The sequence below is a fragment of the Embiotoca jacksoni genome, unplaced genomic scaffold, assembly GCF_022577435.1.
Source record: "Embiotoca jacksoni isolate LCO1_2020_lvr unplaced genomic scaffold, fEmbJac1.0.p SCAF_1, whole genome shotgun sequence".
In the NCBI taxonomy this organism is placed as follows: Eukaryota; Metazoa; Chordata; class Actinopteri; family Embiotocidae; genus Embiotoca; species Embiotoca jacksoni.
The window spans coordinates 11,074,639-11,091,749 of NW_027185229.1; the positions used below are offsets into that span (position 1 = coordinate 11,074,639).

At 45.0% G+C, this 17,111-nt stretch overlaps 1 protein-coding gene across 1 annotated transcript in view; it reads right to left on the minus strand.

Annotated features, from left to right (window-relative positions):
- rybpb (RING1 and YY1 binding protein b) overlaps positions 1 to 6,227 on the minus strand; it is a 13,303-nt gene extending 7,076 nt beyond the window's left edge. Inside the window, 2 exon segments of the mRNA XM_069164650.1 lie at positions 5,050 to 5,175; positions 6,072 to 6,227. Coding sequence (XP_069020751.1) covers positions 5,050 to 5,175; positions 6,072 to 6,097 — 152 coding nt within the window. The 5' untranslated portion in view covers positions 6,098 to 6,227.
- Between the last annotated feature and the right edge of the window lie 10,884 nt (positions 6,228 to 17,111).

A 17,111-nucleotide genomic window follows, 5' to 3' on the forward strand; every position in this document is an offset into this window, starting at 1 on the left:
CAAACTAACCGCGGCTGCGCTCGGAGGGAAAAAAAAAAAAAAAAAAAAGAAAGAAAAAAGATGGACGGGGTAAAGACGCGTTGAATCGGCGATTCTCGCTCGTCTCTCGTCATCCGCAGCGAAGGACGAGCGACGTGGTGCTGCTCTCTTCCCACGGAGTGGAAATAGAAGAAGGTCCGTCCGGCCTCTTCTCCCTCCCTGGGTAATAGTGTGCTTCGCTCTGCTTTCGCCCCCGGAGACTCTCTTGGTTGAGTGAGCGCCCCCCCCCCTCTCCCAACACACACAGACATACATGTCCAGGCGCTTACACTCCGCTCTGTCCCCTGCACTGTTCTCTTTCTCTCCTCGTCCTCGTTGTCCTCCTCGGCTCGCTGCGACTCCACACTTGAACGGCTCCCCTCTCTCCTCGTCCTCAAATGCCTCCCTCCCTCCCTCCCTCCCGTAGACTCCTCGCTCCCTCGCCTTCGCCCTTCATCTTTTCTTTTTCTTCTTCTTCTTCTTCCTGAATGGGAGGAGCCCAGATTCAACAGCTCTCTCAAACATTTCTCTGTTTTGTCAGATTGCCAAATTGGCTATTGTATTTAATCACTCACACACTGCCAAATCCCATGAAGTAATTAAGAACTTTTAAATCCGGCAATTAACATGTGAAGATTAGGGCTACCCGCTCGTTGCTCGGAGCTTTGGTGCAGATGCTGATAATGCTGGATAAGCAAAAGCAGTATCCTGTGAGTGGGGGGCTGCTGCGGGGGCGGGGAGAGGGGAGGGTGGGGGGGGGGGGGGGGAGGAGAAGGGGGGAGTGGTGGTGGTGGTGGGCGAGGAAGTGCGGATATAAATTGAGCGCCAGCATGTCCCTCTTATGTAATTCCATTATCCCAGACAATTTGCCTTAATGTGACAGTGGTAGAATCCACGGATTATAATGACTCTATTCTATCATTGTAAAAGACAAGCGAGCGCGCACGCACACACACACACACACGCACACACACACACACACACACGCACACACACACACACACACACACACACACACACGCACACACACGCACACACACACGCACACACACACACACACACACGCACACACACACACACACACACGCACACACACACACACACACACACACACACACACGCACACACACGCACAAATAACTTGTTTGGCCCCACAACTGAACCGGGGCTTTAAAGTTGGATGTCATTAAACCCTGTGAACTTTTTACAATGTGACTATTCATGTTTCCCACGTGGTTGCATTATTAACACATTTACATATTTAACGTCATCACGGACAAACACAGCAACCGACAATATTTGTGACCAAATACCTCGGGACATGTATTTTGCGACGATGTTGTCGGGATGACTGTCGACGCGCTCCCAAAATATTTACACAATGACACGGCGACTTATTGACGCCGCAGTGATCGGCAAGACGCGACACCGGTCCGCGTGAGCTCCAGCTGACTGAAAATAAGTGAGGTATTTCCCTCAAGTCGCAGCCTTCACCTGCGAACCGAGCACAACGAGAGTCGGCGGTGGCAGCCGGGCCGACAAGAGACGCAAACAAGGCGAAGTTTGTCATCGAACGTCACCTTCGGTTGTTGTCGCTGCGCACGTTTTCCAAAGGTGACGCTTTTAGGTGACGCCGCCAGTCCAGGCTTCTTCTTTTCGACACGTCGGGTTTCCTTTTATGAAGCAACTCGGGACTCGGTGAGGCGAGCCGACGGAAATGTCTTGATTACAGATTTCCACGCGGTCGCCGGGCGTCGGATCCAACGACACGACGCTGCGAACGAGCCGCTGCGTTTGGACTCCCGCACGAACGACTAATCGACTTAATCAAGTCGGAACTCTTGCATTTTGTGAACGTACGCGAGACGCCCGTTTATTCCGGGTGGGTTTTTTTTGTGTTTTTTTTTTTTTTTATTTTTTTTTTTTGTTATAAAGTAGAGATAAAAGCCGCTTGAAATGGTTAACTGCAGAGCGACGGGGCACAGATAACAGCAGAGCAGTCAAAAGACTGAGGTACCTCGAGCCTTCCTGTGATCCCCACCATCAATCAACTTTAGAGGGCTCCTAATGGTTTCGCTCCGGGCCCCGGGGCTGCCGGAGGTGCATACCAAACGCCGCCACAAAGCAAACTGAAGTGCGGCGACACGGTGTCACGTTCGCGCGGCGATCGGGTTCGGATGCCACAGACATTTAAATGCGATCGCGTCCGCCTCGGAGGGGATGCTAATACGAGCCCTTCTCCAATTACCAAAGACGCCGGGCGCTGAACGCGGAGGCTGAACACTCGGGCTGCTTGGACTTGTAGATTAGCAGCGAGGTCAGGTGCAAAAAAAAAAAAAGAAAGAAAAAAGCGGAGGGCTTTTCTTGTTTAAGAGTCCGGAGTGGCAGAGGGCTAGATTTAGCCTAGTCGGGGTATCGTGTTTCATCACGGAGCCGGACCGGGGTCAACGGGTTCGTTAGGCTGCGCTGGGCTGGAGGGGGGGGGAGGACGGAGGGGAGGACGGGGGGGGAGGGGGGGGCTCTCCCTGCATCCCGATGCCTCAGCCGGAGTTTTGCTCTCGTTGACGCACATTCTTGCCTCCGGTAGCGCAAATCGGAGCCGCGCAGCCCCGAGTCGCCCCGCTCGCTGCGACTCAAGCCTCGTCAAAGTGCGAGCCGCCGTTCGCCAGCTGGGCGCCCCGTCAACACCTGTAGAAACAGCTGGTGCCTCAGCGGAGACCGTGAGAGGGGATGGGGGAGGCGGGGTGGGGCGGCGGGGGGGGGTTTTGATGTGTGAAGCTCGAGGGGACGGGACGTATTAATTTGGTCTTTCACGTCGCAGCTTACCGCTACCTGTTGGTACACAACGCCTATTCAGAAGTCGAAAGGGGTGCCCGCGACGCTCTCGAAAACTTTCGGCTGCGTCAGTGTTCTCCTCGCCGCGGTCGAGGCCAGCTGGCCGGGACGCGGAGACACGCACCTGGATTCGGGGGACTGCGGAAGGAGCGGTTTTTGGAAGGGACGGACTTCCGCGCGGTGTCCCCCCCCCCCCCTCCCCCCCCGCGAGCCTTTTCGCACCCCGCGAACGGCACATTCGAAGCGGAAGCCCCGGGGTAAAAGCAGCGTGACGCGCAGCCTTGAGTGTGCATCTTTTAGCTCGGAGCGTCTCGCCGACTCCCGCGCTTTGCCGGGAGACGTCAAAACGGCGAAGAAACGACGGCTAATTAGCCCTCGTTAGGATTACGAGGCAGCCCCGCCGCGACACGGGGCGCGTTTAATCGAAAAGGTTAAACTGTTCAGATCAAACGGGGACGTGCGACAACCGCTCCGGCGACATCGTGTGCTCCCCCCCCCCCTTTCACCAAACAGAGGCAACCGGGCTGTTGCCAAAGCACGGGGGGGGTGGGGGTGGGGGGGTGGGGGGGGGCTACGACGTGCTCGTCTCCGCTTCCTGCTTTCACGCGGCGTGCTCAGCCTGCATCATCAGCTGTGGTCTTAAGCTACTCGCTACAGGGGGAAAAGATCATAAAGGGGGTGGGGGGGGGGGGGCAGACAGATAAGACCCCGGCTCAAGCTTTTGGATTCTCAGTAAATGTGTCCTAAAGCGCGTTCGTCCTTCCCCACTTTGCGACGTGCCAGGAGGCGTCGAGCCCGAGCCGCTTATTGTAAAACCGCAGGCAAGAAAGGTTAAGAGTGTTGACAACAAACCCACAAAATGACTCACCCGTCTCGCACTCTCATCGCGTAGCCGATGACACGAGCAGAGCAGACGCGCACCGTGGCACACGCAACTTGTCATCAAAAACATTCCCCTGACGAGAAAGAGTAGGCGGCGGCCGGACTCAAAACTGAAAGGGAATCCCATCACGTCATTCAAGTTATGCAAAGATTTTTATCTCAGTTTCCCCCCCTCCCCCCCACCCCCAAGACGTCTTTCGCTGACACCACAACATTTATTGTAAGATGCGATCATGGGGAAATGCCTGGGACGCGCAACCCTGTGACGGCGAACGCCGATATTAATCTGGAGACGCGTGTTGTCGAGAGCGAGTGAGTGAGTTCGCTTGACAGCTTGGCGAATAAAGCACATTTGAAACAGACTTTCGGAAAAATCATTGACAAAATGTTTGGACTGATCTTGTAAAAATCAAAAATATTATTATTTTTTTACACGTTTAAAAAACAACAACAACAACAACAACGGTGGACCTTATCACAGTGTCACACCAGGTCGGGCATGAAATGACATTTCTTTAACCAACACCGGCACCCGCGAAAAAGAGTCTGACGGACACAGAAATGTCAAAAACGCACATCATGAAACGCTCTCCGATGCCGATTTCAACCAATTTTCGAAACCTTAAACCAACCATCGTTTCCTTACTGTCCATCAGCCTCTCGCACAATAAATCTGGACTTGACAAGACCACTGGGAGACCCTCTCTACAGGTAGGTGAAACACACACACACACACACACACACACACACACACACACACACACACACATATTGTTTCACTCCATGAACAAAAAAAAAAAAACACACCAAAAAAAACCTCAGCGCTTTCGACGTTGCTCTGTTGATGCACTGTTTAGCTGTACAGCCATCATGAAGTACTGGTCCCTCTTCCCCCACCCCATCCCCTCCCACACCTCCCACCACCACCACAACCTCCCACCTCCGCCCCCCCCCCCCCCCCCCTCCTCTGGCTAGTCAAGCCAGCCAGCCTACCTAGACGAATGCATAAAAAGCATTGCAACGCTAGTCGCATAAAATGAGGATAATAATCCAGACAAAACGACCGGGGATATCGGCAAGATTGTCCATCAACAAGTCCTCATTCGCTCCCAGACAAACAGGCTGTCGATCAAAGTTGTCATAACCCAGAAATTGCGATGCAACGCTGCTGCAGCCCGGCGAGCAAAAGGGAAGGGGGGAGGAGGGGGGGAGAAAAAAAAAAAAAAAACCGAGACGATCAGGAGAGAGAGAGAGAGACAAGGAGAGACAGGGACAGACACGGGGACAGACAGGGGGGAGGGAGCGCAACGTTACCTGGTGGATGTGCCCTTCCTCACATCGCAGATGCTGCATTTGAAAGCCTCGGCGGTGTTTCTGAAGGTGCAGACGCTACAGTCCCAGTATCCGTCGTCAGCGGTCTGTTTGGCTTGTCGTTTCGGCCTTTTCAAAAAAACAAAACAAAAAAAAAAAAACGAGACAAAATGTTAAGGTCAAGTTAGTTTGTTTTGTGTGTGTGTTTTTGTAGAAATACCACCTAACCGATTTCATGAAAAAAAAAAAAAAAAAAAAAAAAACAAGAACAGAGATCAGGACAAAACAAATCACCCGGTGTGTAATATATATATATATATATATATATATATATATATATATATATATATATATATATATATATATATATATATATATATATACACAAAGCTACTCAACGCGGTAGAAAGCGTGGCGGTGTTGTCACTAACATCGGGTTCGAGTCCCGGCGAGTAAGGAGCTCCTTCCTCTCCCGGTTAATAAATCTCCACAAGCGGGGAAGCGGGCGGACTTTTCCCCCCAAACACCGTCCGACTCTCTCGCCAGCTAGGCGGCTAGCAGGCGAAGGCGAAGCGTTGCTTTACAAAAAAAAAAAAAAATGTCGCTTTAGCACGTCGCCGACCAAAACCGACATCAAACAAAGCCCATTTCGACATTGACCCTCCGAAAGGCTTCGCGGAGAAGGAAGAGCGTTTCGGGGAAAGCCAGGCGTATCCTCCGAAAAATTTCCCTTTGTCTCGCGAAGCGGTTTTGTAAGGGAGCGAGAAGCCGCCATAGTGACTGCACTATTCTAGCTTAGCTTGTGGCATACCGACCGAGAAGAGAAGAGGAGGAAAAAAAAAAAAAAAAAAAAAAAAAAAAAAAAAAGAGAGAAAAAAAAAAAAAAAAGAAAAAAAAAAAAAAAAAAAAAAAAAAAAGGGAGAAACGATCCCTCTTGTGAGAGAAACGCATCCAAACGCCGAGCCCCGCACACGAAAAACGCGCAAAACAAGTCGAAGAATCGACCGGCGAGCCGGTCGCGTTACCTGGTAGGGCTCTTTTTGTCGCCCATGGTGAAGAATAGTCCTCGAAAAATAAAGAAGAAAAAAAAAAAGGGCCTCCTTTAATTGTCAGTGAGTGTAGTAGGATCCAGTTAGAGCCGCTGCTGAAGCTGTTGGCAGACAGGCTCCACTCAGCGCTGGCTCGAGGCACGGCACGGCGACTGACTGCACTTCGCCACGTGACCGGCAGACGGCCAATCAGAGGCCGGGTGGGTTTAAAAGTCTAGATGGAATATTGAGGAGCTATTTTTAATAACTACCGGAGGTATTTTTATTTTTTATTTGACAGACCTCACGTCGACGTCGACACGTACATACATACAATACGTTCAGGATTGGAGTGTTGCCGTCGAATATACATTGAAAGTGATTTTTTTTATTTTTTTTTTATTTTTTTTATTTTTTTTTTTGCCAAAATAGGAAAAGGGAGTAAAAAGGAAACAATACACAAAATCAATTAAATTGTGGTAATACGTAGAAGAGCAAAAATAAAAGCGAGCGCATTCTTACAGGTCTTATAAAATAATGACATTTGCAATAAAAAAAAAATAAAAAAAAAATCCTGTCATTAAAGGGTTAGCCCGCACAAACTCTTAGGCAGGTGTAATTCTGACAACAATTTGCTTCTGGTCTATAGAAAAAAAAAAAAAAAACACGAGAGACCCTGTATTCCAGTTCAGTTGAGGTTAATAATTGCACTGGTGTTAATAATTATAGTGCTGGTAAAATGGGGGTAGTCACGATGGACTGTTCTTGACTACAAAAGTGAGGGTTTTCGTGCAACAGCATCGCGTGCAGGACGCATGCATTGGATAAAAGAACGGAAAGTTCTCTAGAAAGTTACCCCAATCTATTACATTTTAGCCAGACGGACGCCTTTGCAATCCATTTCATTTCACACACAAGTTCTCCAGGACTGCACGTTTTTTTTTTTTTTTGACTGTTGGAGGAAAGCCTGAAGAAACCCTGTGAACATGCAAACTTCACACAAAACACTAAATATAATCCTTTAATTACAAGGTGATATTGCAGATCAATCATGAAATACCTTCTACTCTTTAACCCTGTAAAAGAAAGGTTTTTACATACAATATGTGCACAGATTATTTAAATTTGTCCAATATAAAGTTGTCAGAAAAGTTCTTTTATAGAGGATTTATTGCCAGTTGCCTTTTATTCCAACAGTCATATTCTAAAGCATTATGCCTTAGACCTTAGTCATGTTTTCTCACAGGCTTTCTGGAACATCAGAAGGATTTCTAAAGGGTGAAGGCTAAAGCCTGTTTACTGATAGAGACATGTCCACAGTCTCCTGGTTGATTTAAGACTCTAAGGAGACAGAAGACTTTCCTTCACTCAGCATTCAGAAGTGAAACTTCTAATCGCCCCTTCACCCTCCTGGCTCTGACAGGCTCCGTCATGGAATGTGTCGGAGCAAACACTTGCATGCCTTCACTCTGCCCAGGACAAGGCTCTCTGTGGGGGAGACCAAGCGTGAATCATGTAGGCTCATTAGCTGCTCTCTCCACGACTCCAGGTCCTTTTGTGAATCCCTCACTTTTTCTGTTTCGAGTGAAAATCCGCGCCTCTACCTTAGTCTGCCCTCCGCCCAGTGATTACCTCTGCTTAGGTCATAGCATGCTGCGCTAATTGGGCCTCATCTCGGTGGCCTACTGATAACTACAATTCAGTCAAAACAACATTAAACCTTGCCTCGCTGGTTGTGTAAGGAGTTTCTGGGAAAACTGGGCTTTTTTTGTTTTTGTTTTAACTTGCAAGTTATATGACATTCACTTGCATGGAGTGGAGGGTTTTGTATTCAAAGGAGAAGCCCTTCAGCTACATACGGGTTTTTTTTGGTTGTTGTTTTTTTTTTTTCATCTGTGCAAACTGGTTAATTTATTGATGCAACAGGGATGAAGAGTATATTAACAGAAGCATTTAGAAACATTTACTGAGAATAGCTGGCCTAAAGGTGAGAGAAGTGCACTTTTGGAGCAGATTCTTTCTTCACACATCAACTGCACCCTTGAGCAAGGCGCCTACGTTACTCGCAGACGATTTCACAAGACGAACAGTTAGCCCTCATTCATTACTTATGAGAGGTGAAGAGCAGAATTTAAACAGCGTAGTATTAAGGTGGTGAAACAAATCAGGGGTGAGAAACATTGAAAGAACTTTGAAGGCATTTTATGATGCAAAGGAGGACGACGGTCGTGCCAATCATGTTGGTGCGAAACTGCAACATTTAATTCCACAAGGCTCAAAGAAAGTGCGAGTCACTGTCAGAATGTTGCTTTACCTACAATTCAAAACTGTTCAGTCTGACTGCATCCCTCATCTGAAACAAGCACTTTGTTTGAAGCATGAAGCAGCCTTGAATTCCAATAACTCCAGAGAGCTGGAAAGACGTCTGAAAGTAAAAGATTGAGGTTGTACTGCTTCTAGGCATGAATGTGTAAAATCTGAGTAATGTCTAGTGCTTGGAGAAATCACAGGTTCAGTCTCTGCTGCAGCCAATATGCTCATCAAATCCCAGCATCCTGTGTGACAGGACATACGCAGCCTGTACCCTGGGAATTATGGCCATATTGAACAATTCCACATTCACAATGTTTACATCTAATGCTAACAATTACCATAAGTGCAGGAAGGAATATGCCCTTTACGTAGAGAGGGGGGATAAAACGGTCATGTTTCGTTTAAAAATAAGTAATTTTTATGACTATTGAATTTAATCAAATGTGTTAATACAAACGGCCACACTCAAAAGTGGAGTGAATAGTCGGCCACATAGAGAGGCATCAGCAGCAATGTCATTCAGTCATTGGGGTGGCATGTTCAGGCTGTATCTCCTGGAAGGCAGGTTGTACTTGGTTGCACACACAAAAACGGATATATACCTGGGTCAAAAATGAAAAAAGAGAGGTTTAACCTCTGTTAAGCTAGCTACCAACGTGTTGAAAAGGTGAAGGGGAGAGAGGTTTCTATCTGACCATCAAACACGCCCTTCTGATTAAACTTGACAGTGTCGAGGGCACACTCATATGCAGAAAACAAGCGTTTGCATCCTGCCACAGACCAGCGGTTACTATTCAACCCCGCAGTCCAACCTTAACCATGTGTTTTGGTTGCCTAACCCTAACCTTTATTTTGCCGCAGTTTTTTTCTGAACCCTTAAGGTTTCACTCGACCTAAAGTGAACTAGTTTGTACAGCGTGTTATTCAATTACATCTTAGGTAAAAAAAAAAAATTGTATAGCTGTTCTAAATGGCCCAGACTCAAAGGCAGGGTGAAAACCCTGCTGTCAGATAGAGTGGTGAGACGTGATGAGAATTTAAAAGCAGGTGCTGTCTGACAATTTTTTACTTAAAGGTATTCATAGTCTTGTACTCATTTGTACATAAGAAAAGAGATGCAGCGCCCCCAAAAGAATATGTTTGAAGGTGATTTCCGATGTTGTTCGACCATTCAACAAACACCTTAACCAAACAGTAGCTGCATTGCCAAATACTGCAGAAAGTCAGAATTTAACAAACAAAAAAATTTGGCACTAGATGGAATGACTTTTTTTTTTTTTTAAACTGAATGTATTTCTGAGCTTTGCAGAAAGTGTAAGTGAAGTTAGGATGAAGGTGGATGTGAACTATGATGTAATGGTTGGCGGGCTGCATGTCAATCCCCGGCTGTGCTTAAGGGACACAAAAAAGTAAAATGTCAGAAATGGAAGGTTGGCAAGTTCTCACTTTGTCTGTTTACTTGTAAAATATATAATTAATTGAGACAAATTCTGTGACTCTTAACACTTTTCGTGCAGTGATTATAATGTATTTAAATTGAAGGATTAAAATGGTAACAAGTAAGGATCCTATTCTTACAGTTGATGACTCTCGCAATCTTTATTGGCAGAACAAAAACAAACCAGTTTTCTACAAGGACCCTACTTAAAGCTCGAGCCGTAAAAGACAAAAAAACTCGAGTATGTGGCAATTAAATTTAGTGAAGAATAAATCTGTTCAACATTGTAAAAGTAATCTTTTCTCATGTACTTCAGTTTGTATTGCAGATCCAAAACTCCTCTGCAATTCTACCAAAGGAGCCCACAGTGTAATTTCAATATGCCACTGAATCATTTATGCGGGCACACAGAAAGATGCTGGGCCATGCACACGCCTGGTGAGCACAACCAGCCAGGAAAGCAGAGGAGAAATCAGTTTCTCAAAATCTCTGCCTGGGCCATTGCGCTCTGTTTACTCATTCCTCGAAAACATTCAGAAACCAAGAAGTGGCGATAAGGTGGAGAGAGTGGGGCAGAAGTGGGAGAATTGGCTGCTAAAAAGGCAGTGGGACAGGAGATTGAGGATATCTCTCTCTCTGGCACTGATCCATATGCACAGTGGAGAAAAGTGACTTATGATTAATCATCTCTCACAGAATGCCCCAATAACGTTACCCAATCGATACACCTCGCATGCCAAGAGGAAAAAACACAGAGCTTATAAATTAGGTTTTAAATCATTTAACGCCTTCTTTTGTGCTTCCTTGCCTGCTTTTTGTTTGGTGCAGAATCCGTCCTGTGTTATTGCTACCTCTTCCTCCTTGCCTACCAATTAATTATTTTACAGAGATGCCACCTTTGTCTCCACGAGTCATCTTTGTCGTGAAATAATCCAGACTCCTGTTGAGTCTAATATGTTAATTCATCCCGGTATCACGCCAAAGTGTGTAATACTCCCATCAGTGCACCGAAAGATAACACATCAATGTCACGAATTTGCTCATCATTATTTAGGCTAAAATGAGCACTTTCATATAAGTAATGCTTCATAAGTTATTTTTTAAGACTATAGGTTGGTTACTTACTTACATTATTTAAAACGTATTTCTTTCTTCAACTCTTTCTTCGAGCCTGGTCATAGATGCATGTGCTTTTCCCGCGTAGGCCAGAAAAAGCATGACACTGACATGATATCCTCTCGTAGATTGAAAGGTGTATTGGCATGATACCAGGCTGCACTATAAGATCTATTTCCCCTGCAGATATGTGAGTCAGCCTCTTTGCTATTCTCAATGTAACTCACCATATTTATTCAAATTAGTAGCAGCACTGCTCTTTTTAAAAAAAAAATTTTTTTACATTTACTGTGTTTACCCCCACCTACTGCTGTCTGGTTTCAAAGAGTGCTCTTGCGATGTTAAACAAATTTACTCTTGTTACAGGCACATAACAGCCCTCCAAGGGCTCTCTCCCTACTCTTCACCGTAATACTTGCTTTTCAATGAAAGCTTTCATGGATTAACAATAAAAGAAACGCACAGTAGAAAAACCTCTCCAACATCTTATAGACAAGTGGGGTGAATAAGCGCACTAAAGAGACGTTTTTTTTTTAGTGTGAAACTGAAACCAAAATTTGGATATGAGAACACATGGTGATAAATGATGTGGAATAAGCTGATCATAGATTTCTTTACTAAAATAATGTTCAAACTCTCCCATCTTCTGACTCTTTCTCATACATACCCATGCACACACTCTCCCTCTCTCTCTCGCTCTCATACATAGTCATGCACACACTCTGTCTCACTATTTCTGTTCATCTCTGTCTTTGTCACACACACAAACACACACACAGATAGACTTAAAGCCATCTTCATTTCCATGGCTGTGCTGAATGGCTGTAGTCAGTGCCTGCCCAGGGTTCTGTTTTTGTGAATGTTTGTGTGTGTTTACGTGTGCTGATTGTCCGGTGGTCAAGCCCCAGCAGAGCTGTGCTGGATGTGTGGGATGTCTACGGGGGATTTGGAGAAGAAAAAAAAAAAGGGGGGGGGGGGTGGAGGAGGGTGGAGGGCAGGGGGGGGGACACTGTTTCCTTCAGCAGTGGAATGTCTTCATGCATGTTCCTGTTTGGAGAGGCTGCTCACGGCTCCCAGAAGTTGGCAGGAAACCACATGCTGCTTACACTGGGGCCGATAAGACGGAGGGGGAGGAGGAGGAGGAGGAGGCAGGAGGAGGCAGGAGAGGAGAGAGAGGAGCAGGAGAAATAGTGTGGTTGTGGTGGGAAGGGAGGGAGGGAGGGAGGGAGGGGTGCTTTAGCAAACCTTTAGGAAGGTAGATTATCCCACGAAGTGCTGGCAGAGCGTCAGCCTTTGTGCATGCCTGTTTATGTGTGTGTGTGTGTGTGTGTGTGTGTGTGTGTGTGTGTGTGTGTGTGTGTGTGTGTGTGTGTGTGTGTGTGTGTGTGTGTGTGTGTGTGTGTGTGCGTGCGTGCGCGTGTCGAGGAGAGAATGAGGGTGTGTGACAAAAAAAAGCAGCTCCTTCAGCTCACTCAGCAGTGGAGAGTTTCAATGAATCCAGGGCAGCCTCCACAAAGGGCTGCAGAACAAAAGGCCTGCAAACTGAGAATGTGCAGCGTAGAGGCACGGCCCAATCTCATGCTTTGTTAACTCTCAAACATAACACTGAATAAAGACTAAGACAGTCACGCCTCACTTGCCAATTACCTGCCTGTTGATTAAAAATCTGACAGCTCAACACCTCAGGGTGGAGGATTCGCACATGACTCGCTGCTGTAGCTTCATAGAAGCTATACAGTGTTATATTTGTCTCTTAATCCTGGAGACACCACACGTCCAAGCACAGAAAATAAAAATATTTGTTTTGAATGTTCAAAAGTTATCTTTATGGGAATATTACCATCAGTGGAAGAATAATATATCTCACTCACGTACACTTGCCTAGCCTCATGGAGGATTACAGTGTGCAAAGCCGGAGGAGTTACTTCGTGACTGGCTGTGTTCCAACAGCTTGTAGGATTGTCGTCACAAGGGCAATCAAATTCATTCTGTGCCAGATTCTGTGTACACGACCATTTTTGTTGGTTTGCTCCATTTAAGGCATGACTTTTATAAAACCATAAAAGATGCAGAATGTCCAATAAATAAATAAATAAATCACTGTATTGTTGCAGCTGCTTTAAGGAATTAGTTCAATTACTTTATACACTGATGAGAAGCTTGTGAAGCTTAAGTACAGGGTTCCCGCTCAAAGTCAATTTTCAAATTCCCTGACCCTTCCCTGAATTTCACTGGCTAAAAAGCTGAATTTCTATGACCCATAATGAACGCAAAAAATGTCAAGTTTTACAATTACTGAAAAAATTTGGGAAATATCCAGAAATAAACATTTCCCATAATAATTATTAGATTTTGTAATGGTAACTAAAACTTAAACATGCTACAAACAAAATCAATTGATATACAATGACTTTGTCTAAAGTATTATCAAATCCCCTGACTATTCAGGTCTGGAATAGACTTTTTAAAATTCCATGATATTTCATAAATTCCATGTGGGAACCCTGTAAGTAAAGTCCAAGTATGTCAGATACCTGAGTAAATACTTATTTACTTTCCATAATTGTTCTTACCTTTTATCATGATTCATGCATTTGTGAAAAAAATATTTCTCTTTGCTCGAAATCAGGCACTACAAACTCAGACACAGATATAATTCCATTCGGTTTATTGACTCTTTATGATGTTTTATCTTATTACAAAGGTTATTCCAGTGGATGAATGAGAAAATGAACCTCATGTTTATAATAGTCCAAAAAGAGACGAGGCACATGAGTTTGAATAAAAGGGTTGTCGTGAGTCACCAGTTCCTACATCAATGCAGCTTTTAAGAAAATGGATGGATCAAGAAAAATGGCAAAGACACACGATTTAGTCTACTTGAGGTTGCTTATCTGACTGTATGAGCCTTTTTTAGCCCCGCAATACAACTGCATGGGCTGAGCCCTACATGTCCAACCACAGTCTATAGTAATTCCCACAAGTGCACACACACATGATCCGGGGATTATAAATCATAGGCACTTGGGAAAGGTTTCAGATGACTACGGCTGGTGTTTATGGTTTCTTATGACTGAATCCAGCTGTTTGGAGCCACACAATGCTCTGAGAGGTTGACAGTCAATTTGGCAGATTAGCGTATTGACAGATGGTACGCCGTCCAGCCAGCAATCAATATGTTTTATTTGAATCCCTTCAAGTGTTTACTCAAGAACCTGGACTCAGAATACCTCTCTCCCCAGCCTCCAGTGGAGATTATACAGTATCCACGCCCTCCTATTACCCCCCCCCCCCCACCGCCGCACACACACACCATACACGCACACGCACGCACACACACACACGCGCGCACACACACGCGCACACACACACACACACACACACACACACACACACACACACACACACACACACACACACCTCTTTTCTCTCCTGCTAGGAATGACTTTCTGGCCGTCCGCGCAAAAGCAACACTCGCTCCCAAAGTGCAATGGGATATGCTCCCCCTTCGCAAGTAGGGCAGCCAAATCGAGCAATCAGACAAGACATCCATCACTATCCTATTGGGTGGAGTAAATGACCTTGATGCAGTCTTCACACTCAATTTCAGATACCCTTGGGCTCCATTATGAGGGATTTAAAGAGCAAGAGCGTGGCTGGCCTTCATATTTGATTCTTACGGTACTACATGTGATAAGTGTGTGATGCAAGAGACAGAGAGTGATACGGGAGGTAGAGAAGGTGTGTGTTGGGGGGGTGGGTGGAGAGGGTGAGTCAGCAGGTGATGAAAGCAGCAGAAAATTAAGATGGAGCAACAGGACTCCCGGAGATGAAAGGAGGAGATAGTTGAAACTAGCTGTGAGCACGAGCAGGTAGAAGGTGGTTGTGGATGGGAGAGGATGAATCGCTTTTCAAGGACTTTTGTAACCCTCCTGAAAGAGAGCTCTACCTCAAAAACCAACAGTACTCCAGGTAGAGTAGACACAATTTCAGATTGGGGGAAAGAAAGGCTCTCCAGAGTGATCCATCACAGTGGATAAAACATCAGTGAATTTAAACAACTGTGAATGTAAAAGCCTGGTGCTTTGGAGAAGAAAGCCCATCTATGAATGGGAAAGTACTCACACCCCTCCCCCTCTTTAGTGCTCTGCTCTGGTTGTTGGGAGGAAAAATAGATGTATGCACAGATCAACGCACTGAAATGGAAACATGTTTGCATACCGCAAAGGAATTTGATGCGAGACACATTTTGACAGAGCAAACACAAAAGCGACTCAGCAGCCAAAAAAATAAATAAAATACAAAGCGAACACCCACTGAGTTTTGATGTAAAGTGATTTGGACAATGGTTTCCTTTTATTTTCACTTCTTTTCCTTTGATTGAGTGTGTGTTCTTCCTTTCTGTCCTACGAGTCAGGACGAATGAGTTGCTGCAGCTCGCCTGCGATGCACGCCGCTCCCCTGGGAGTTCATTTGAGAAACACCACCTGCAGGTTTGAGTGGCATCATTAACAAAGGTCAGATGTGCTCACTGTGAAATTATACACACATGAATTTCTCATTGACTTGTTAATACACCTGATTTGCTTGCCCAGGGTGACAGTTTGCCCTTTGCTGTCTGCCAGGGGAAGAGTTAGACGTGAGTGCGACACAAGGCTGAGGCGCATTTGATTTAATTAAGAGGCTGCTGATAACACTTTACACTTGAGTTAAGCAAGCATGTAAATAAAAAGAGCATCTTTAATGAACCAAGCTCCAAAACAAATCAACATGTGATATTCAGAGTGTACAGCGGATTGTGGCGCCTCAATCCCCTTCAGAGGCTGCATGTTCTTGTCTGTCCTTTAGGAATTGGAGATTTCAGGACAGTCAGTTGCTCTGACTAATATCAGCTCTAAGTTTATATTTTAACATAATGTTACTACTTTATGGTAATCTTTGCTCACGCTAAACCTTCATGTAATGCAAATCCAGTTTCTTTATATGTGCAATGCCTTTAAAACAGGGCTCCGTTCTGAAGTGTGGTCGAACAAATCCAGGAGTCAGCCAACTCGAATTATTCTATTAAATTGTCACGCTTCTGACTTTTTTTTAACACGGAAATTTGATTTATTAATCTGCTACAAAGCAATCCTGAATAACTTCATTTATCTATGTATTGGTTATACAGAACCGCAAACAGATTGTTGATAACATGATTGCAGGATTGCACATTTTTTTTGCTGTGACAAAGTATTAAATGTAAGTGAGGATCCAAGAATAAGAGGGTGGATGAAAAAGTTCCAAGACTGCTACTGTTGCACGTGACTGTTCTGAAGCACCGTGACATGCACAGAGCACACAGAAGCTAAAACCTTTGTCTGTAAGTATTTCAAGTTTTGTGGCTTGATCAACATCAGCACCTGAGATACACACATTTTTGTGACCACTGGTCTGGCATGTCTGCAATTGTCTCCATGCACCTGAAACTTGAGCAGAAAGCGAAGTTTATGTCAAATTGTGGGGGAACAGAAAAAAAGACACAGGGGGTCCGTTTCGTTGAGGAAAGCTGCGATCATCACAGCTTCAAAACACCACAGTAGCATTCAGTTTCCAATTTCCTGAGTTTGACACAGAATTTGATGCATGCTCCTCTGTCCAAGTCCACAAAGGCAGACCACCTGAACCGGTGGTCATAAAAATGTGTGTAGTATAGGTGCTGTCGTTGATCAAGCAAAGAAACGTGGAAAACCTACTCATGAAAGTTACAGCTTCCCCTACCCTGTGCATGCCACAGTGCTGCGCTCTGTTTGTGCACAACAGGAACAGTTGTGAAACCTTTTTCTTCCAACCCTCATATTCTGTTTTCGATCAAATTCAACTAAAGTCTCTCATGAAGCAGATTCAATTTTAGAGATTTAACAGTATCCCAAACTAAATTGTCATTTGATTTCTAGCCTAATTTGTTGTATATATATATATATATATATATATATATATATATATATATATATTCACTGTCATACAGGTAATTACGCAAACAAATTATGATAATTTCTCGATGTTGCCATCTAGGATCCTAATTACACCAACAGTTTTCGACAGCTGATCATTATCAAAGGAGTCATTTTCATATTAAAAAGCACTGATCCAATGAATTGTGAACAGGTGTCATTCCAAAAGCATGTAAT